The 22,702-nt window shown below is 39.0% G+C and overlaps 1 protein-coding gene across 1 annotated transcript in view; it reads right to left on the bottom strand.

Moving 5' to 3' along the window:
- Positions 1–13,786, bottom strand: part of Smp_124020 (putative heparan sulfate 6-o-sulfotransferase) — a gene marked incomplete at its 3' end in the record, with an annotated part of 31,490 nt that extends 17,704 nt beyond the window's left edge. The window contains exons 1-2 of the mRNA XM_018793132.1: positions 13,171–13,786; positions 11,384–11,957 (exon numbers count right to left, since the gene is read on the bottom strand). Coding sequence (XP_018647675.1) covers positions 11,384–11,957; positions 13,171–13,637 — 1,041 coding nt within the window. The 5' untranslated portion in view covers positions 13,638–13,786. The remainder of the gene's footprint in view (positions 1–11,383; positions 11,958–13,170) is intronic.
- Between the last annotated feature and the right edge of the window lie 8,916 nt (positions 13,787–22,702).

The raw sequence follows: 22,702 nt of genomic DNA, 5'->3' as shown, positions 1-22,702 counted from the left end.
TATACTATGCAGAATGTTTCAATACTACCTTAAGTTACAAGCTTTATAAGTGTCCTGGATTCCACTGCTAGCCACCATCTATCTTTGCTTAAAATGCTTTTGAATTAAAGCAATACCGAGGCAATATGCACAGTATGTACATATTCCAATAAGAGACTGATCAATTGCAGTCCTAAACATCAATGTGATGATACAAGCAAACAATACCCAGTGAATTTTAGTTATACATATTATATGAACGAAGAACATTCTTTTCAGTAATTTCTCATCAGGTTCTACAATTATCGTATCCAAATTAATAATCCATATAATTGGTCAGGTTTGAGTTAGAGTACATCATTTTAAATTATAACATGTTAACTAACGTTTGTTTGTCATATAAAATCAAATCTAATCGTTAATATTGAGGTTGACTAATATGAAGTAGTAACTTGAATTGAGTTATCCATTCAGCTACTGAGTCCTGACAGCCACTTGCTTGTGCAATGGGGGTGAAGTTTAAATCCACTTAGTACATCCAGCTGACGAATGCCAAATAGGGCGAAAAGCACAACAAACTAGATTCCACTGCTAGCCACTATCCATCTTTGCTTATAATGCTTGTGAATTAAGGCTATATCGAGGCAATACACACAGTATGCACATATGCCAATTAGAGACTGACCAGTTGCAGTCCTAAGCATCAATGGGAAGATTCAAACAAACAATACTAAGTGAATTTATAACTTTGATCTGTTCAACAGTATATGGTGTTAAGAGATATACACTCGCAGATTTGAGCAGATGTAACTGTGGCAATCTATGATTAGGGACTAGGCTAGTGGCTGGCTGGTTATAAAAGTGCTTAGTGGCCCGATATCTGACTGAAGTTAGATCGTATGATTGATTGTTATCGATATATACATCCCAGCTACCCTCGTATATAATCGTCGAGTTAAACAGCGCTGGTGAACAACGGAATTAAATAGGTCAGATATGAGAATGGATTTCGAGTACGTGTATTTCATACAATCGTTGATCCAGACAAACGATCGAAGAAACGAAGCGAAATGATGCGCAATGGAGGCGTGTGAGCCAATTCAATTTAACAAAGCCTGAATCCATATTTATAGTCGAATAAAAATAGGTTACAGACATATGATGAATAGATTAAGAAGTGCACACACATACGCTCATATAAAAAACAGTCAGGATTAATAAGCGAATAATTAACAAGGTCAAAATATGACACAATGCGAATAAATAAATTTGCTTGTCCGGAAGCCAGAATAAGCTATATGGGCTTAACATAGCAACTGATACTACAAGTATTCAACATCCAAATGAATTGGGGGACATGCCCGACTACTTCAATTGTTATCATTGGTTTAAGCATTGATGCAGCTTAATTTCAAGGTAAAGTTTTTGAATTTAGAGGGAGAAACACCCAAAACATGCTGACACTGATGTCTGAAGCAAGTAAAAGACTATATTTTGTCAACGTCTTCTTCAAATAGGACTATATCATTCTGCTTCAACGAGCGAATCTCTAAGTAGATAATTGTAGATGTCCTTTAATAACGAGTGTTGAGTGCTGTATTGTATTTGACTTCAACCAGTCAACTTTAATTGTTTAAAAAAGATTTCAAACTATTCAGCTCCTAACTGGATGATACTCCGTGAAGAATCTTAAAAATAAACTCCACTTGGACTATATTTATTCCAGTTTCTTATCTGTCCCAGCTCATTCGACCGACTAGTTTAATTAATGAGCACACTATAGCTAACTTGATTTAAGTAAAGTATAGATTGAAAAGATTGTGGATCAGATTTTAACTTACACATGTATGTAGATAAAACATTTTACATACGATCCTCATCTTGACTATGTTTAGTGAAATAAGAATAGCGTACTTCCTTTTAACTTCTTCTTCAGAAGCTATTTTTCTAGCTTTTTGTACTCAAAAATTTAAGAAAATTACTATGAAACTTTCTTGAATACATTAACGAGCTTTCATTGATGTATGGAATTTCAAGAGTAATAATTCAATTCTATTTCCTTTACATAGCTTATAGAACAATGAAGTACCCAAATAATTATTAATATCAATGACCATACACTTAAAATGATTATTACTTACTTACGCCTGTTACCCCTCGTGGAGCAGCATAGGTCGCACACCAGTATTCTCCATCCCACCCTGTCCTTGGTAATCCTTTCCAGTTGTTGTCCATCCTTTTCATATCTACTTCTATTTCCCAGCGTAATGTGTTCTTTGGCCTTCCACTTTTCCGCTTCCCTTCAGGATTCCAAGTTGGGGCTTGCCTTGCGATTTCCTCAATGTATGTTCTATCCACTTCCAACGTCTTTTCCTAATTTCCTCTTCAGCTGGGAGCTGGTTTGTCCTCTCCCATAAAACGCTGTTGCTGATAGTATCCGGCCAGTGAATGTTAAAATGATAAATTACTCTTTGTATATATAAATTATAAGCTATAATTGGTTTATCAGTTCATAAATTCAAATCGTTAGTCTTATCTCCTTGAGTACTGATTCCGTTCTGCTGACAAAATTCTGAAAAGTTTTTTCTGACTTCATCTGACGACATTGGAGTGTTTCGAATTGCCGCTGCTGCTACACTCCGTATTTCTGGAACCTTTTTACCTGTCTTTTTTTGCATATGAGGTGGTGTCTAATGATGGACACGACACGTTACACACGCTGTTGATGGGTATATCCATTAATCCAAGCTTTTCTAACATATCTAGACCAAGTAGATCAAGGTTCGATCGTTCTGTTAGATAACATACCCCTTTACAGTTATTTCCATTGAAGGAAAATTCACATTGTAATTCGCCAATTAGTTTTAGTATGCCTCCAGATGCATTTTTAGCCGTTTTTTTTCGATGGCTTCATTGGCGGCTTTCCCAGCAAGTTATACGTCTCTCTAGACACTAGAGTAATATCGGATGCTGTATCAATTTGAAGACGAGCCGCTATACCATTAATCTGGATCGTAACATACTTTCTCCGAATGTCATAGTCTGTTTGAAAAGCTGCTACCAGAGAAAGAGATTTAGACTCAGCTGATTTCACCACACGTGAAAGACGTTTATACTTCTTCTTGGGCTGGGACGTACGATTCGGCGGACAATGGCCTTCTTTATGTCCACGTCTGTTGCACACCTGACACTTATGCTTCTTAAATGGACAGAACCGTACATAATGCCAATCGCCGCATAACCAACAGGCATCCGTTGGTTTGTTATAAGTTTTATTGGGCTTCTGACTTTTTAACCTAGTTATAGCATTTACACTACTGCAGGTTAAATTAGAATTTACCTGTTCAATTAGCTGATTGTCGTGTCTGATGTTTTGTAGTCGTTTACACTCATCTATCAATGTCTTGAGTGTGACGTTTGGGTCTTGATCCAAACGAGTTAGAAGTCTGGTTCTAATTTCAGCATCTTGTGGTGACTGCAGAGCTTTGATGAATATAAGGCATTTAAATTGATCTTCTGTCAACGAGCGTAACTTGAACCGTTCACACTCTCTGTTGACGACGTCTGCTAGGGCACCATATTCATCGGCTTCACTTTTCACCAAATTCAGACAAAGATATCTAATACCAAACAATGAGGAAGATTCGCCGAATATGGTCTAGACAACTGCGTTACTGTCTCCTCTAAACTGAGCTCTCGAGGTAACTTTGGTACTTTGGCAATATATGATCAGCCATGCATGCTCATTGCTTCCCAACTAACGCATCAACAACCGAGTCTTCCATGCGTCATCTTGTTGACAGAATTCTATTCTAAATGTATCTTCCCAACGCTTGAACCACGTGAGAAAAGTATTTCCACTTTCGGGATCATATATGAATTCTGGGATGCTGCTAGCAACTGCATCACAAGAAGTACTTGAAACAGCATGTGAACTCGAGTTTTGGATGCTAAACTGTTGCATCAGAGTCTCCAACAACCGCATTTGTGCATCAAGTTGTGCTTGCTGTTGTTGTAGTATTCGGCTGAGCTGGTCATCTGATATAGGCATTTTGAATGAATTTTCCTTTTTCCTCGTCGCCACTGTTATAATTGTATTTTTGCTATATAAACGACCCAGCTATTCCTATTGCTTAGTATTCTTATCCGATGACACTCAACAAGACCCCAAAATCAGAACACGTTGAACAGGAATGAAATTGTATTCAAATTAATAATGATCAGTGAACAGTAATCACTAGTTTAAATAACGTTCATATATTTATAGTATATACATAAGAAGCTTCTAGATTTTTTCTCCAATAATATGCCCGGGCTGATCGGTTTAGAATTAGCCAATCAGCGCGCAGCAACACCATCATGCATGAAACATCCAATCTATGTCCCACTTACATAAATATTCTATATTTTTTTTATAATCTGGTATATAATTCCATTCCATTGTATTTAAACTTTCATCTTTACATATCGGACAAAATAAACGTAATGTAATATTTATGCTCTGGCGCGAAGCTGGTAGGTCCTGGGTTCGAATCTCGCGAGGCGGGATCGAGGATGAGCATTGCTGAGGAGTCCCACAATAGGACGAAACGGCCGTCCAGTGCTTCCCAGTTTTCTACGATGGTCTAGCTTCAATTGACTAATGTTTTCAAGCATATATAATATTTATTTCATTTGCATTAAATAATAAGAATTGATGTCGTTTACCAGCATTTTTGATCCGTTCAATATGACATGAATTATTAGTTTTTATAATGGGTATATCATATTTTTAGTTTACTACTGTCAGTAGTACATAATGATAATTCTAGGATAATGAATTCATTATTGTATAATGAATTAGATATTGTTTTATGAATGTAATCATTAACATTTTCTTGTATTCACAAGTTTATACTACCAATATTGTTCTATTGTTATGTTTGTTCATAGCTGATGTCAATCAGATAAACTATTTATAGTATAATGGTAAAATTTAAAATTCTTTCAAATCAATATTTTCATGCCTTAACCTTGATAATGATCAACTAAATAAAATCTGATCATTTATCATAGTTTATATGATTGAATACTTTCAGTTAACTTCAAGTGAGTAAGAATAAAGATTTCAATAGAATAATCTGAATTCATTTAATTTCGTTAGATTCTCATCGGCTAATTACAATTTATAACAGTGAATTTGATGGTTAGATGTGAAGATATATTATAACAATGGAGTGAACATTCGAATGAATATTGTTAAAAAAATGTTGGAAACCAATGCAATGTGTACGACAATATTCTAGGTAATTAAATACCATTTACTTATTTACTTACTTACGCCTGTTACCCCTCATGGAGGAGCATAGGCCACCTACCAGAATTCTTCATCCACATGTTTTTTTGAAAAGCAAACCAGATGAGAACACTACCCAGAGACGAAAGGAACTGATGGCCAGAAAATAGTGAAAAACTGTTCGACCAAAATATTGCAAACAAACACAAAAGACCAATGCTCTCAAAAGTTACAATGATAAATTACTTTCGGAAAACGACACTCTTGCAGTATACTCTGACTTATATACATTCATTCAAAGTGAATACAGTAGTTTCGATGCGTAAGTTATGATCAAAACGATTAAATTAACTGAGCTAGGAAAATTACCAATGTCCTTTTGAAACCTTTTAAACAACTTTGAAGACACGAGACTTTCCTACAAACCACTTTGTTGAACTTTTCCGGTCTATCACCAACTGATTCATTATAGCATAAGCTAGCTTCAGGAATGTAGTGCAACATAGTCGGATATCTGACATTAAAAAACAAGCATATAATGCAGCTTCATGGGTTAAATTAACAACCATATATAAGACAACTCTATGAAATGTATTATTTAACCGCGAGATGGACAGAAAGATGTACGATGTGACTAATCATGTTCATACATGCTATATACCCCATTACCAAACGCTCTCATACTTCAAGATGCACTGACTCAAATAACTGCAAGAGTCACTAGAACCAGTACAGTTCATTGGATAAAGCACCCTACTTTAATGCCATTCAAGACCTATAGCTGTATCGCGAGTACAGAAGACTCATTTAGTTGACATTAGCTCGACACAAATATATTGGATATTGTTTATTGAATACTTTAAAGACTGTATGTCGATTCGAAAATATGGTGTTTTCGCGTTTTCCTTTGTTTTGTGATTTTTAATTTCTTCCTCTTTACTGCTATTGCGTAACACTTCGTCAATTACCCTCATAACTCATGTAATCTCAATAAACATGCACAAATCCAAAAACACAAATGTGGTATCTAGATTACATAGGCTAAACACACGTTCTACTGACTAAAAACTTTAATTCTTGTTGGTAGTTCTGTTGATAATAAGGCAGAGAATTAACTCTCAGGTCAGTGTTAACAGCAAAAATTTGGAGATCGTTGAAAAGATCGTGTGCATGTGGTATTGTTATGACTTGTGGCCGAGTGGATGCCTTGTTAACGTATTTTGTGATAAGACCGCGAATCAGAGAGCAGCGAATTATCGATTGGAACAGCGACACATGAAAACCGTACGAGCAGTCTAGAGTACGTATCGGTCCTGCTTTTGCTTAGCCCAGCCAGTTAGGTCCAGAACAGCCTCTGCGGTATGAATCATTATATTTCAAACATACTGACCACATGCGGACCCCAACCAGGTAGTCTGCATCTGCCAACATGGCTCAGACTAGAAGTTAATGACTTCAAGCACTGATGCCATGTTTTGGTTTGGCCGCCCCTAACTCTCTTCCAACCGTCCCCAATACTAGTCATCATAGCGCGTCGTGGTAATCGGTGTTCAGGCATACGTAACACATGGCCCAACCATCTCAGTCGATGAAGATTCATCACCTCATCAACTGATTTACCATCGTTCCCTAATACCCTGCGTCTAACCTCACTATTACTTACCCGGTTATCCCAGCAGATGCGAGCAATATTTCTAAGGCATCTGTGGTCAAATACTAGTAACCTACGAGTATCTTCTACTCTTAATGGCCATGTTTCACAGCCGTAAAGTAGAACAGAACGAACTGATGCGCAGTATACTCGTCCCTTAATTGATAGACGGATATCTCGTCTACGCCATAGGTGACGTAAGTTGGCAAAAGCCAAACGAGCTTTTTGAATCCGTGCAGAGATTTCGTCAGACACCAACCCATTAGGGCTGATCAGACTTCCAAGATAAGTGAAGTTGTCGACGCGTTCGACTACTTCACTCCCTATCCTTAGTTCGGGTGTTGACGCAGGCCAGTCCTGGAGTAACAATTTACATTTGGATGGGGAGAAACGCATCCCAAACATCCTGGCATTATTACTGAGTTCCAACAGAAGACTCTGCATTTTGCCAGCGTCTTCACCAAACAGGACTATGTCATCTGCGTATTCTAAGTCGCTTAGTGGTCCCCCTGGTAGGAGATCAATTCCTGTAGATTCAGTCGAAGAGAGTGTTATTTGCAGCAACAGGTCTATAATGAAGTTAAACAAAAACGGGGATAGTGGACAGCCTTGACAGACACCACTTGAGGTTGTAAAATCATATGACAGTTCGCCATAAGCTCTTACTCGACTAATAGTGTTCGAGTAAAGAGCCTTCAAAAGGTTTATGTACTTCTCAGGTACACCTTTCAATGACAGACACTGCCACAGAACCTCTCGGTCTATAGAGTCAAATGCTGCTTTCAAGTCAAGAAAAACTATCATTGTCGGACGCCGATAAGCGTGTCTGTGCTCTAAAACTTGACGAATGGTGAATATGTGGTCGATACAGCCACGACCAGGTCTGAAGCCAGCCTGATTTTCTCGTGTTTGCAGTTCACGAGTCTTAGTTAGGCGCCCGATAATTATTGAGGCTAGTATTTTAGATGCTATGTTAGTCAGACTAATCCCTCTATGGTTATCGCAGGATGATTTGGACCCCTTTTTATATATTGGGACAATCAGTGATTGTGACCAGTCGGATGGGATTACATCCGTCTCCCAGATTTTAGCCAGAATATTAGTCAACCTAATCGCTAAAATTGGACCACCATATTTAAAGACCTCTGGAGCCAATCCATCAGGACCAGCTGCTTTTCCTCGTTTCAGATTACTTATAGCCTTTTGAACTTCAAGTAGGGTCGGGGGGCCTACTTCAATGTTCCATTCAGGTTTTCTGGGAATAGTGGGTAGTTGTGCAGTAGCTGAAGGCCAGCTAAACTGCTCCTTAAAGTGTTCCGCCCATCGTTCTAAACGTTTAGGTTGAGAGCAGATAAGGGTTCCGTCTTTTTCGGAGATTGTCTCACTTACACTTGACTTCTTAATTCCGGTTTCTTTTATTAGTCTGAATAGTTGCCTGGTGTTGCCTACAGCCACTGCCTTTTCCATCTCTTTTGCTTTCGTTGCCCACCACTGCTCACGATCGTTCCTTAGACTTTTAGTTAACCTAGATCTAATTTGTTTACGCTCTTCGTCGTGTTCAGAGCCTGATGGGATGAGTTTACGCGAATCCATCAGTGAAATAGACTTAGAGGAAATCCACTGGTTTTTTGGAGCCCTATGGTTTAAATGACTAATAGATGTGACTGCTGTTTCCACAGCTGTTCGTATGTCTTTCCAAGCAGCATCTGGGTCAGTCTTGTTTACAGAACTGCCTAGATGTGAACTCAGTTGTTCCTGGAGTTTACATTTGGCTTTCTCGTCCTCCAGTTCAATCCTAATGGGTCTTCTTAGTGTGATTTTCCTGCGTCCATTGAGGCGCAGACAAATGCGCGCTCGTATTAAAGCGTAATCAGAGTCTAAACAAGTATTCCAATACGAGCGACAATCTTCTATTGAGCCTCTCCAACGATGACTGATGACAATATGGTCTATTTGAGTCCATCGTTGGTTTGGTGCAGGTGGTCGCCATGTTAGACGATGTCTCTCCTTATGTTTAAAATTAGTGCTTGCTAGAAATAAACGATTGTCTGAGCATAGTTGCAACAGACGATCACCATTATCGGTTCGTTGAGCCGGAATACTAAAACACCCACCTAAATGTATTTCTGTTTGATTTAAGCTACCTACCTGGGCATTAAAGTCACCCGCTACGACTACTATGTCTGAGCGCTTAGCTTTCTGAAGAAGCTCAGAGAGTTTTCTGTAAAAGTCATCTTTTACTTCATCATGGCTGCAGTCAGTGGGAGCGTAGGCAGAAACGACGAAAAGGCAACGACGTGTGTCCCTATCCTTCCGAGTTCTTACGGAGCCATTTAGCCGGACAGCACACAGGCGACTGTTAACGGGGATCCATTCTAGTAGTGCTTGTTCTGCCCTTGTACTTAGTGCTATGCCTACACCTGCAAGTCCGAGAGAACTAGCCAAGGGGCCGCCAGATACACGGAGGGTGTATTTCGTTGGCTGTCCATTTTGGCGAGGTGAGGTCAAGTGAATGACCACACTGGGATCCTGTATGCGTGTTTCGGAGACAGCATACATCAATGGTACGAGATTCTAGGGTTTTAGCTAAGGAGGCCTGTTGACCGATTTGACTTAAAGTACGTACGTTGAAGGCTCCAATGTGTAGTTTGGAGTGAGGTTTTAGTAGACCTGGGACAGCGTTTAGCGCACTAGAATCGTTGGCCATGGTGACACTTGAGGAGGAAACCGGAACAGGAAGTTTAGTGTTGAAAGTCAAGGTAGAAGGAATAGTAGGAAGTGAAGAAGGAGATTGATTATGGATACAGTGGTCTTGAGTGTTGTTAGAGGTATGAGGGCAGTTATCACTTCCTGGTTGCCCACACCGTGGAAGGATTCTTCTAGAGGTACCTGAAAAGGAAATTGGGTTAGAAGTGGTCTTAATGACCTGAGAGCGTGACCGCAGTGCCCAAGGGACAACTGCTTGAGGTCGGTCACACACGACCTTTTTGTGGGTAGTTTTTGTGTTAGCTCCGTTCTTCAAAGGACCTTACCGCCGGAGACGGATATCCGTGGGATAAGGCGAGGTGTGCATTTTTAGGGTCGACCTTTTCTAACCCCACCCCTCCTTGTGGGAAGGCAGCATCGCTGTCATGCTGGTTGTCTGAAGGAAACACCTTACTGCTGTCACACCTCTGTACAGTCAGCAGTACGACTTCGCCTTCGGACCTTGGGTTTGCTGCTTTTAGTCTCACCGCTCTTCAACCGACCTGTCTGGCATGGTAGGACCTCGAGGAACGATTGTTCCAGCCAGCATAGCTCGATTGCTTCATCACGATAGGCAAGCCCGACCACCACGTCAAGGTAGCAGCAACGATCGGGATGAAATTATATGCATAATATTGGTTCTTAAATACATCCCAAAGCAGATTTAAAATAATCACAACCTTGAAAACCTTTGTGTGATGACCTCTGATATCTACTGGTCCTGATGTTAGAGATGCAAGAAAACTGATGATCTAGTAATGTTGTTGATACATTAGGCTACCTAATATAACTCTATGACAGCAACGCGTGAGTCCGACTGCAATTGATTTGATGTTGCAAACTAACCATTTTAACCGCTTGACTAAACAATCTGTTATAAGAACACTAACCAGATGCTCATATACTTCCTTTCTTCCAAGAACCGATGAGAAAATATCGCACGAAGTTATTAGTTTAAACCTCTGTATCTAAATGAATCACCAACTCATAAATGTACATGTTTAGAGATATGAACAACTGAACCACAACGTACAATAACTAAAATAAGACATTCAGGGTACAAAATTGGGATATTTAGCTCACGATTAGATTACAGTTATTTGAGAACAAAAGAAGATATGACAACAGTTGCTGAACAAAATGAAAACTTGGGATACGCATACAAATTAGGTATACTAATGCCCCCCCAGATGTTTTTCATAGTTTGTCGCTTTTTCTTTACTCTTCTCATTAGAATAATTTGTGAGGAAATACTTTAAATAATACTTAGTAAAATAAACATTATTTAACAATCGAAAACTGGTTGGGAGAGTGGAAATACAAAAAGTGAGCGTAGAGGGAGGGGATCAATGCACAGAATGTAAATAATTTACAAACTATATTTTAAAATCGTAAGAAAGTCGATCACTCCATTTCTTATTTTCACTGGTTAAAATAGACTCAGATACTGGAATGCTACCTTTACGAATGAACAAATTAGTAAGAAATAAATTGAAGCGATATGAAAATGCATTACTACTGATATTAGCATCATGGTGGTTGATGATAGGATTGGAAAGTAGTAAATAACTTAGACATATGTATGATTTAGACCTAAGTCTACTGTGCCAAATAGTATGTAAAGGTCGTCTGAAATGCAGCGGTATATTTGAATCAAATAATAAATAATTTACTAATCGATACACAAATAATTGTTTGGCAAAATCGTATAGAAAAATATCTAGCCTATTTACATTTTGTATTTCATGCAAAGTAGACTGATTTAAATTAGAACGGATTATTGTAGCATGTGTAAACAATAATCTTGGTTTTATAAAAGATATTTTATTAAATTCAACAAATGTACGTTTAAAAGTAATATGTAAACATTTTTGTAATATATATTGCGAATAAATCAAGTATTCACTTAAGCCATAACAATTAATAATATTGACAAGATTATGTTTAGCACTGTTTAAAAGTGCTAATGAAACTGATGGAATATGAGTTAATACTGTGACATTGAGAGGTTGAGACCATTTCGTTAAATGCTTATAACATCCTAGACTAGAAAGATTTGCTAACATTCTTGTTTGACGATTACTTGCTAAATTGTACGGACAATCTATAACAGATTTCATGGATACATTAGACGAGATGTTTTCGACAATTTCTTCATTAAAATAACATGGTTTATAGTGCTCAAGTGGTGGATATTGTTTATTGCATCGAAGAGTAGCTGAATGCCATGTAGCACCGCGACGTATATGTTGCCATTCACTAATAAAACGATTGATAGGATCGCGTAATAAAGTAAAATATGTGTACCTGAAAAGAGATGGTAAACAATTCTAATGAATGCAATTTGCAGTTTACAGAACTTTGAAGTATAACTTAGGAAATAGACAGTAAAAGCAAAAAATACTCCCATAGGTCGATTCAAAGCACAGTGGTTAGGTTAAGTACAACAATTATTAGCTTGCACCACTGGATCTATGAATTTTCTGGCATCCATAATGATTTCAATCTGCCTTCCCTGCCTAATCAGTAGATAGAACTAGAAAACACGAAGATCAAATATATGATGGGGACCATTCTTCTTCAACTTGAAGTAGGCTTTCTACAAACAAGCAGATAATGGATGTGAATCTCCTGAAAACGACTTTTAATTGACATATCTTCATCAAAAAATTCCATCATACACAGATCGGTTTTCTACTGAGCGAGTTTTAAGCCTAATAAAAGTCGACTATTTGTAAAAATACAGTCTATGAAATGTGTTTGATATATGGCTAGATAAACTGAGAGTTCATCGATAGAATAAGTAGAGCAACTTCCGAGTGTCGTATATGATTCACTGACGACAACTTATGACACTAACTCTCCAAGCTTTTAATTATTTCCAACGTTGAAATGTAACTCATCTGCAACTTCAGTAAACATTCCGCCATCAGGCAAACATATTAGAATAAAATGCCCAATTCTGAATTTAGATGACGTAATCAGAGCTCTTTCCTCAAAACACACTTATTCAGCCTTTAATTTTACATCCCGAACAGTTTCTAGAGCCCTGGTGGGTGCAACCGTGATATCTGTTACATTTTTCAACTCTCTAAGGGACTTATTTGTAGCAACTATGAGTTTTCCATATCCTGATGATTGTGCTTGTATCACCTGTTCAGTAAATAATAGTTACCCTGGAATGTTGTGTAATCTATAGCCCAAACCTCATTTTGATTTTCAATATTGCTGGAAATAATCAGCTAGTTACGAAAACAATTCAAACATTCCGACTAGAGCATTATGTGAACAATTCTAGAAATTATGAATGATGAGTAGAATATACAAATGTGATGATAATATTCATGTGTTTTATCTATTAAGTCTTTCTAGTATCTAATTTACACTGGTGGGCGTAAGCTAGGCCCATTTAAAGTACTTTAGAAACTATACTTCTCAAGTTATTATAGAACATAACAGAAAATATTGAACAATCGGTAACAATAATATAAAACAAGACTAAAATCGGCACAACTCTTACTTTCTTTTTATAATATGGTGGTCAACTTTGTTCAGTTTGTTGTCAATACATTCCGTTAATTCAGTCAAGTCAGCATGGAGTCCACATACCCAGCCTGTAGAATACCTGCTGACAAGCCAAGTATTACCATTTGGCGTTTTACAACTACAGCGTCTTCTGAAAAAACAGTAACATGTTTTGCCCACCAGACCATCTTTAACCAAACGACGTTCTAAAAGTGTACCGGCAGTTTTCTGAATATGGATGAAGACGAGCACAGACACATTACTAGAATTATCTCTCGTATATCTCATCAAATAATTATTTCTTTTTGTAGTTTGAACAGAATGCAGAAAGCCTGTACGGTCATACTGTTTGTGGATACAGCTTCTAAGTAAACATGTCGGACTATATGGCGACAATATATAAAATAGCAATATGATCCCAACGATTAGTCCACAAATGCAAAATAACTTATCCTCCTTCATGTATGAATCACATAAATGATTTGATCAAGATTAGATGTAAATTAGGGATCACCACACGCAATCGAAATCTGAGCTTGGAAATCCAACCTGACATAATTTGAAATTTTATAAAGCCACCATTTCTAAACGAACGAATTTCCTACGAGATCTAAAACAGAAAAGATAAGTGACCCATTTAACGAAAATAACCACGCATGTATTATCAAACAGCAGACGACTAATAATTTCCACTTTAAACGAATACCACATTCACACAATCTTTTCAACGATCTCCAAATTTTTGCTGTTAACATTGACCTATGAGTTAATTCTCTGCCTTATTATCAACAGAACTACCAACAAGAATTAGGGTTTTCAGTTAGTAGAACGTGTTTAGCCCATGTAATCCAGATACCAAGTTTGTGTTTTTGGTTTTGTGCATGTTTATTGAGACTACATAAGTTAATCACCTTATACAGGTTAAGTAGTATCAGAATCCATAGTTACATTATATATATATATGTGATGTGAAGTTTATTAGAAAAAAATTAGACTAAAATCTTGACATGGTGGTAAGGTAGAATGTTTTTTCGACAACGCTATCATATTCAGAGAAAAATGTGAACAATATTTGAAACAAAGAAAGGTATTTTTCTCTATGATTTCCTATTGAGCTGCTACTTGGATTATACACTAGTGCAACAGACAATAGCACAGAAGCACAAACAGTATACTTGCACGACTATATGCCAACAATTAGTGAGAAACCAAGCGTACAACGATGCGAATATATGTAATATTCTATCCGATCAGATAGTTATAGCTATACTACAGTAATGCTTTAGAAGTACTCCTAAGGGAATTTACATAAATTACCTGAACACCTAAAACGTGTCGTGTTTAACGTCTAGTCTGAATTTAAGCTTTGTGTTGAGGGAGCGTATGGTAAAATGTGGTAGAGAAAGGAACAAAAGTAAAAAAGTGAGCCGACTCAGTAATTACAGTGTATTTACTGAGACAAATACATATGTACATATGTATTTGTCTATAGACTCGATTTACATCCAAAAATGGTGGCGATCGACAGAGATTAGAAACAACATAGAGGTAAGATCAATACGAACTGAAAATCGGAAATGAGAGCATGCCGAATTAGCCACATATACACAATATGAAACAGAAAACATAATTTCATAAGGTGGATACCTCGACAAGAGTCAACCAAAATCACAAGTTTTTATTTTAGATAACTTATGAGTGAAATTGACGAAGTGTTACGCAATAGCAGTAAAGAGGAAAAAATTAAAAACCACAAAACAATGGAAAACGCGAAAACACCATATTTTCGAATCGACATACAGTCTTTAAAGTATTCAATAAACAATATCCAATATATTTGTGTCGAGCTAATGTCAACTAAATGAGTCTTCTGTACTCGCAGTACAGTTACAGGTCTTCAGTGGGATTAAAGTAGGATGCTTTATCCAATGAACTGTACTGGTTCTAGTAAGTTTGGTAATTATTTGTTGGTCAGTGCATCTTGAAGTGTGAAAGCGTTTGGTAATGGGGTATATAGCATGTATGAACATGATTAGTCACATCGTACATCTTTCTGTCCATCTCGTGGTTAGATAAGACATTTCATAGAGTTGTCTTTCATACGGTTGTTAATTTAACCCATGAAGTTGCATTATATGCTTGTTTTTAATGTCAGATTCAAATGGTTCAAATGTTTGTGGACGGAATAGTAGAAGTTTTCGCTTCCGTGTCTAGTAGCAGTGGATTACCATAACCTTCAGGCAGGAACCTAGGTATATTAACGATAATAAGAAAAAAAAGAAATTGGTAAATCATAGTATGATGTTATCCTTAGTCCTTAAGAATAGGTCAAGTTTCCTCTTAAATAACTTCTGGGAAGTCGCTTGGACTAGCTCAGTCGGCAGCGAATTCCAGCGTTTGAAAACTCTTAAGGAGTAAGGCTTTTGTCTACAATCCGTTCTGTTATGTCGAGTCTCCGGTTTCTGGGTGTTACCTCTCAGGTTAGTATTGTGGCTAAGCTTGAGTAGAAGTTTAAGGGGATGACCAGAAGTGTAAGCCATAAGAAGGTCACCTCTAAGACGCCTGTACTCTAACGAGTAAAAGTTAAGTGATCGAAGGTGCTCTTCATAAGGTTTGAATTTGAGTCCCCGAACTGATTTTGTAGCTCCTCGTTGGATACGCTCCAGAGTGTCCTTATCCTTTTGGTGAGAGGGAGGAAATACTATGTTTCCGTACTCTAAATGAGGAAGAATAAAACTGTCGAAGATTACGTGGAAAGTTCTACCATCAAACCGGCCAAAAGTGAGCTTCAATGTTACCAGTGCAAGGCTTGCTTGAAAAGCGCTTTTGTCACAGTTAGCGTACGACTTCAAGTCCTAGGGTACCAACACTCCTAAATCTTTTGCGACCTGGGATACTTCTAAAGAGGAGTTTCCTCAGTTGCAACTGTAGTCTGCAACATGTCTCAGACGGACTACTTTACAATTTCAGTGTTGAAAATCAGTCCGTTGTCGTCAGCCCAACTTTGAAGTCGTGTCAGATCCTCCTGAAGTGCCAGTATTTCTTCTTGGTTGCGTATCTCTCTCCAAAGTTTCACATTATCAGCAAGAAGCAATAAGTCAGATAAGACTTGTTGTGGAAGATCGGCTATGTTGCACTACATTCCTGAAGCTAGCTTGTGCTATAATGAATCAGTTGGTGATAGACCGGAAAAGTTCAACATAGCGGTCTGTAGTGAAGATACCACAAGTATTGTAGTTTGACACCTGTGACACCTTCTGTAATTGACTCGCGCCCATCCAGTGAAATCAAAAGTCAGAAGCAAGGAGGTTGGAAGATATATTTGATAGATCATCAATATATCGAGGAGTGGCTGATCTGATCTGGCTGGTGGTCGCAGGAGACGTGATCTGGTGTGGATGCATGACCGAGCGCCTTCAGCTAAATGAGTCCACTAAAACTAATGTGGTCAGCGTCCAATGTCGAACACTTACAGAGCTATTGATTTTGGGGATTAACTTACAGCTGCACGTCCTAAATTGCTAGAAAATTCCTTCTAACAGAAACTAGTTGATACGGTTATCACATCTGCCGTAGTACAACTTCTGAAAGTAGCAACTAGATACAACCTGGACTCCAAATCATCTCTTTCGGGTCCCACACTGACTCATTATGAGGAATACATCACGAACTTTGATTGCATGTCACCCTTAGGTAAAAGTGGCCATGTAGTTCAAGCTTTTGTTTTCCATATGGTAGTTAATAATCAGCATATGTCAGCGCAAGTCAGATCAAATGTCTGGGAAACAAATATGTAACATACTGGACACCTAGTGTCTTCAGTAGAATGAACAATAGGGTTTGAGTCCCCGGTTGAAACGGCTTGAGATGTATTCAGAAATTTGTACATCAACGCCACTGCGCTCCACATCGCTTAAACTAAACTAAGGGTTCCGAGAAAGTGCTAACCGTCGCTCAGTTAAGAGGTTTGCACCCTTCTTCTTCAAAGGAGAAGAATACTGGAGGGATTTAGGTTATTGGGTACTGATGAGAAAAAAATCCCATTATGAGGGAGCTCGAAAGATGTGTGCCTGACCTTGTATGAAGAAAGACTTGTTAAAGAATCTGTAGACTGTTCATAACGCTTATATTCGTACATTAACCAAAGGACTAAGAGAAGGGGAAACATTCCAGCACTATGGAGAGACAGTATTGGTTTACCATTAGAGGAAGACGATTATGCTAAAGCTCAGGTATTATCAAACTACTTTTGCGATGTATACACCGTAGAGACACACATTTCCCTTAACTTTATACAAGCCTCCACGCACGCACACTGGACGCTGTGACCGTCAGAGAACCCTATGCCTTTGGTAGGCGAAGTGAGCTCTATACAGGCAAACCCATGGAATCTGATGAAATGCATCTTATGTTACTAAAGGGACTAGAGAATTTCGTCGCGAATCGCTCAAGCATATGCTTTAACCCATCTGTGACCGGGGGTCAATTACCGAAAGACTGTAAGAATGCTGTAGTAAGTCCTGTCTTGGAAACAGGTATGAAACATAAATCCGAGAACTATCGACTCTCAAGTCTAACTGGCGTAGTTGTTCAGATTTAAGGAAATATTATCAGGAAGTTGTTGTCCAATTATATAAACAAAAACTGGATTCTTCCTGAAAAGCAGCATGGATTTGAAATCATTGGTATCCCATGAAAGCTGGTGCTTTAAAGATCAAATTTTACCAATTGATGTAGCCTACATAGACTTCAGCAATGCTTTTGACAAAGTTCTTCACAACCGGCTACCACATGCACGCTAACTAATATCGGGGTTGGAGGCAATTTATTAATGTGAATAAGAGATTTTCTGTTTGGGCGCCAACAAAGATTATGGGTGAACCCCAATTTTTCTGGTTTGAAATTGCTTTGAGAAGTGTCTCAAGGTACAGTTTGGGGGTCAGTAACGCTCTTCGTGCATGTGAATGACTTTCCGAATCTCCTATCACAATCGGTTTTGTTGTATGCTGACGATACCTAGATATGGAGAACGATAAGAAGTAAGAGTGACTGTTCAGAGCTTCAAAATGACCTGTGGAAATCATCTGAGTGTTTTTAATTTGGCAGAAAATTCACGATAACACTCCAAAAATGTTCACAAGCCCAGAACAAGTTAATGGTCGGCTGACTATCGATCATTGAATCACCAGCGAATGGAATTCATCAACTCAGCACATGATTAAAGCTCGATTTCTCGAAGATTTCGAAATAAATTGGATCAATCGTGAGCCTGCCATTCCTGGAACTGACGCAGTCCACTTAACCTCCCGTCCTTTCCAAACTGAAATGGATTTACATTGTTTACTTAGTTGTGTGTTGCGAACAAAAACAAAAGTGGTAACAGTGAGAAGTGAACAGTAAAACACCGGAACACGAAGCAGAACAGTTTAATGTTGGAATCGTTAACAATCACAACATTTGCATAACATGATGATACAAAAAACCGACATTCGTCATAATGAATATACTCCTTTATACCAGAAACATGAAAATTTATGACTCTACCAATTCACATTGATCAGCACGATGGTACACCATGAGTATGTAATGACATACTAGTCCAGCTCGTATGTAATGACATTGGCAATATAAATGAAGTGAGCAGAAACGAAGCCAGATCACGTTAAACAACGAAACTGCAAGCTAAAAGATACAAAACACAGAAATAAAAGCAGCATCCATATCGGTTTAAGGTGATGCCGGAAATGATGCATACCCCGCTATTAGTGCACCGATGTGAGTGGTCGTCAATAGGAATGGCGAGAACACCCATTCGTCTTGGGGCATTGGGGTCTCTAGAACGAGCAGTTCTGGTACTATACCCCATAAACAGTCGGTCTCAATGTGAAACGTGATAAGAGACGGAAGTGTAGGAATAATAAGTAGAAGGAAGTGAAAAGAATCGGGTTGTTTGGAAGTAGGTTAATGGTATTTGATGATAATGGCGATAGATACGTTGCGGGACACGCACCAGATATCAGTCTGCATAAATGAATAACACAGAATTATTTTATAAATAACTTCTATAATCATTCAAATTTCTGATGATTTCACATAGTTTGTACAAACACTGTTATGAACTATAAAATTTTTATTTAAATTTAGCCCTGAGTTCACCATAGCTGTTTTGTCTACTGCATGTATGAAACTGACTATCACCCACAAATACACAGCCGCCTAAATACTTCTCGTTCTAGCTTAAACAACCACACATAAGTGGATCTCTTATAAAGATTCATTCACTTATTTGAATGGAATGGCTCAGCCGTGCAGATGTGGTCATTTTTGTATAACCTATCTATTTTATTTATATTAGGTAAGTTATTTTGTCTCCAGCCTAAATGTGTTCTTTAGAAACTCCAAACATTTTATTGCTAATTGTTACGATGCGAAATGCCGGAGTAGACAATGATGTGATTTCCACGTAAGATCTCATAGATTAGCTAGTCATTTCATGACAAATCTACAATTTTAGGATAAGCCTAGTATTAAAGCAGTACAAATAACAACATACTTACTTGCTTACGCCTGTTACTCCCAATGGAGTATAGGCCGCCGACCAACCCACTCTGTTCTGGGCCTTCCTTTCTAGTTCTATCCAGTTCTTGTTCATTCTTCTCATGTCTGTCTCTATTTCTCGGCGTAATGTGTTCTTTGGTCTTCCTCTTCTCCTTTGACCTTCAGGATTCCATGTGAGGGCTTGTCTTGTGACGCAATTAGGTGATTTCCTCAAGGTGTGCCCAATCCACTTCCAGCGCTTCTTCCTGATTTCTTCCTCTGCTGGAATCTGGTTTGTTGTCTCCCACAGTAACTTGTTGCTGATAGTGTCTGACCATCTGATCCGAAGTGTCTTGCGTAGACAGCTGTTAATAAACACTTGTATCTTCTGGATAATGGCTTTCGTAGTTCTCCACGTCTCCGCCCCATACAGTAGAACTGTCTTGACATTTGTATTGAAAATTCTAACCTTGGTGTTGGTTGACAATTGTTTTCAGCTCCAGATGTTTTCCAGTTGTAGGTATGCTGCTCTTGCTTTGCCGATCCGCGCCCTCACATCTGCATCTGATCCACCGTGTTCATCAATGATGCTGCCCAGATATGTAAAGGTTTCCACATCTTCCAAAGCTTCTCCGTCAAGTGCAATTTGATTGGTACATATTGTATTGTATCGGAGAGTCTTGCTTTTCTCTTTGTTTATATTGAAACCTACTACTGCTGAGGCTGCTGCTACACTGGTCGTTTTCTCCTGCATTTGTTTTTGCGTTTGTGATAGAAGAGCCAGATCATCCGCGAAGTTTAAATCGTCAAGCTGCATCCTGCCTGTCCACTGTATCCCATGTTTCCCTCCAGATGTTGACGTCTTCATAATCCAGTCGATCACCAGGAGAAAGAGAAAGGGTGAGAGTAAGCAACCTTGTCTAACACCGGTCTTTACTTCAAACGAGTCGGTGAGTTGTCCTCCGTGGACGATTTGGCAGTTTAGTCCATCATAGGAGTTCCGTATGATATTGACTATCTTCTCAGGCACGCCGTAGTGTCGAAGAAGCCTCCATAGTGTCGTCTTGTCCACGCTATCAAATGCCTTCTCGTAGTCGATGAAGTTGATGTAGAGTGATGAGTTCCATTCGATTGCTTGTTACACAATGATACGTGGAGTTGCGATTTGGTCTGTAAGCGATCCATCCTTACGAAATCCAGCTTGTTAATCTCGAAGTTGGGCGTCCACGGAATCCTTCATCCTGTTTAACAATACTCTGTTGAAGACTTTTCCTGGTATTGAGAGAAGAGTGGTGCCCCTGTAGTTGTCGCACTTGCTGAGATCGCCTTTCTTTGGTATCTCGATCAGAAGTCTTTTTTTCCAGTCTGTTGGTACTTGTTCTTCGTTCCAAATCTTACTGAAGAGGATGTGGAGTATCTTGGCAGTTGCTGCTACATTTGCTTTCAGTGCCTCTGCCGGGATGTTGTCTGGTCCCGCTGTTTGCCGCTCTTGATTTGTTTAATGGCCATGCTGATCTCTTCAATCGTTGGTGGGCCAACATCGATTGGGAGGTCCGTGGGTGCTGCTTCGATGTTGGGTGGGTTCAGTGGAGCTGGTCGATTCAAGAGTTCTTTGAAGTGTTCTACCCACCTGTTTCGTTGTTCTTCAATGTCGGTGATTACTTTGCCTTCCTTTCTTTTCACTGGTCTTTCTGGCTTACGGTAATTTCCAGCAAGTTTCTTTGTTGTATCATACAGTTGTCTCATGTTTCCCTCTCTTGCAGCCTTTTCCGCTGTCATCGCTAAATCTTCCACATATTTACGTTTGTCGGTTCTGATGCTCCTCTTCACTTGCTTGTTGGCTTCTGTGTATTCGGCTTGTGCCTTGGCTTTTTCCGCTCTGGTTCGGCTGATATTGATTGCTACCTTCTTGTTCCTCCTTTCTTCAATTTTATCCAGTGTACCAACAGTGATCCATTCCTTGTAATGGAGCTTCTTTTGGCCCAGAACCTCTTGACATGTTGAAACGATTGCCTCCTTGATACCTTTCCAGTTGCTCTCCATGGTAGTCCCCTATCCATTGAGTAGATCATGAAAGGCCTGGAACCTGTTGCTGAGGGCTATGTTGAATTTGTTGAGTTTGTCAGCATCTCGAAGAAAGGCCGTATTAAACTTTTGTGATGTTGTCCGCGCCGTTGTCCAGTGCTTCTTGAGTTTTAGTTTCATCTTGGCGACCAGCAAATGATGATCGGGTGCTATATCAGCTCCTCTCCTTGTTCTCACATCCTCCATCGTCCTCCTGAACTTTTTGTTGATGCAGATATGGTCGATTTGATTCTGTGTAGTGTGATCCGGTGAAATCCAAGTGGCTTTGTGTATGTTTTTGTGTGGGAATATGGTGCCACCTATGACCAATTTATTGAAGGCACATAGGTTTGCAAATCTCTCAAGGTTTCCGTTCCTTTCTCACAGTCAGTCCATGTCGTCCCATGACGTCTTCGTATCCAGTGTTGTCCTTTCCAACCTTGGCATTGAAATCTCCCATCAGGATGGTCAGGTCCTTGGTTGGGCACTTCTCGAAGATCGACTGCAGCCTATCGTAGAATTGGTCTTTAGCGTCTTCATCATAGTCGTTGGTAGGTGCATAGCATTGGATGACGATCATTGTAATGCCCTCTCTCTTTGTTTTGAAGGAGGCTTTGATGATCCTTGGCCCATGAGATTCCCATCCAATAAGTGCATTTTGTGCTTTTCTGGACAGCATCAATGCAACTCCTTGTGTATGTGGGGCATTTTCTTATTCATGACCGGAGTATAACAGAAGTTCTCCTGAAGATAGTCGTTGTTGTCCAACCTGCGTCCAATGTGTTTCACTGATTCCAAGCACTTCCAGGTTGTATTTCCTCATTTCTGCAGCAATTTGGAAGACTCTTCCGGTCTCCCACATTGTCCGGAATATCCATGTACCTATAAAAATTGTCGCTCTGGTTGTAAGAAGGTGCATCGGCCTC

This window comes from Schistosoma mansoni, chromosome 1 (assembly GCF_000237925.1).
Source record: "Schistosoma mansoni strain Puerto Rico chromosome 1, complete genome".
Taxonomy (NCBI): Eukaryota; Metazoa; Platyhelminthes; class Trematoda; order Strigeidida; family Schistosomatidae; genus Schistosoma; species Schistosoma mansoni.
This window is presented reverse-complemented; position numbering and strand designations above follow the sequence as displayed.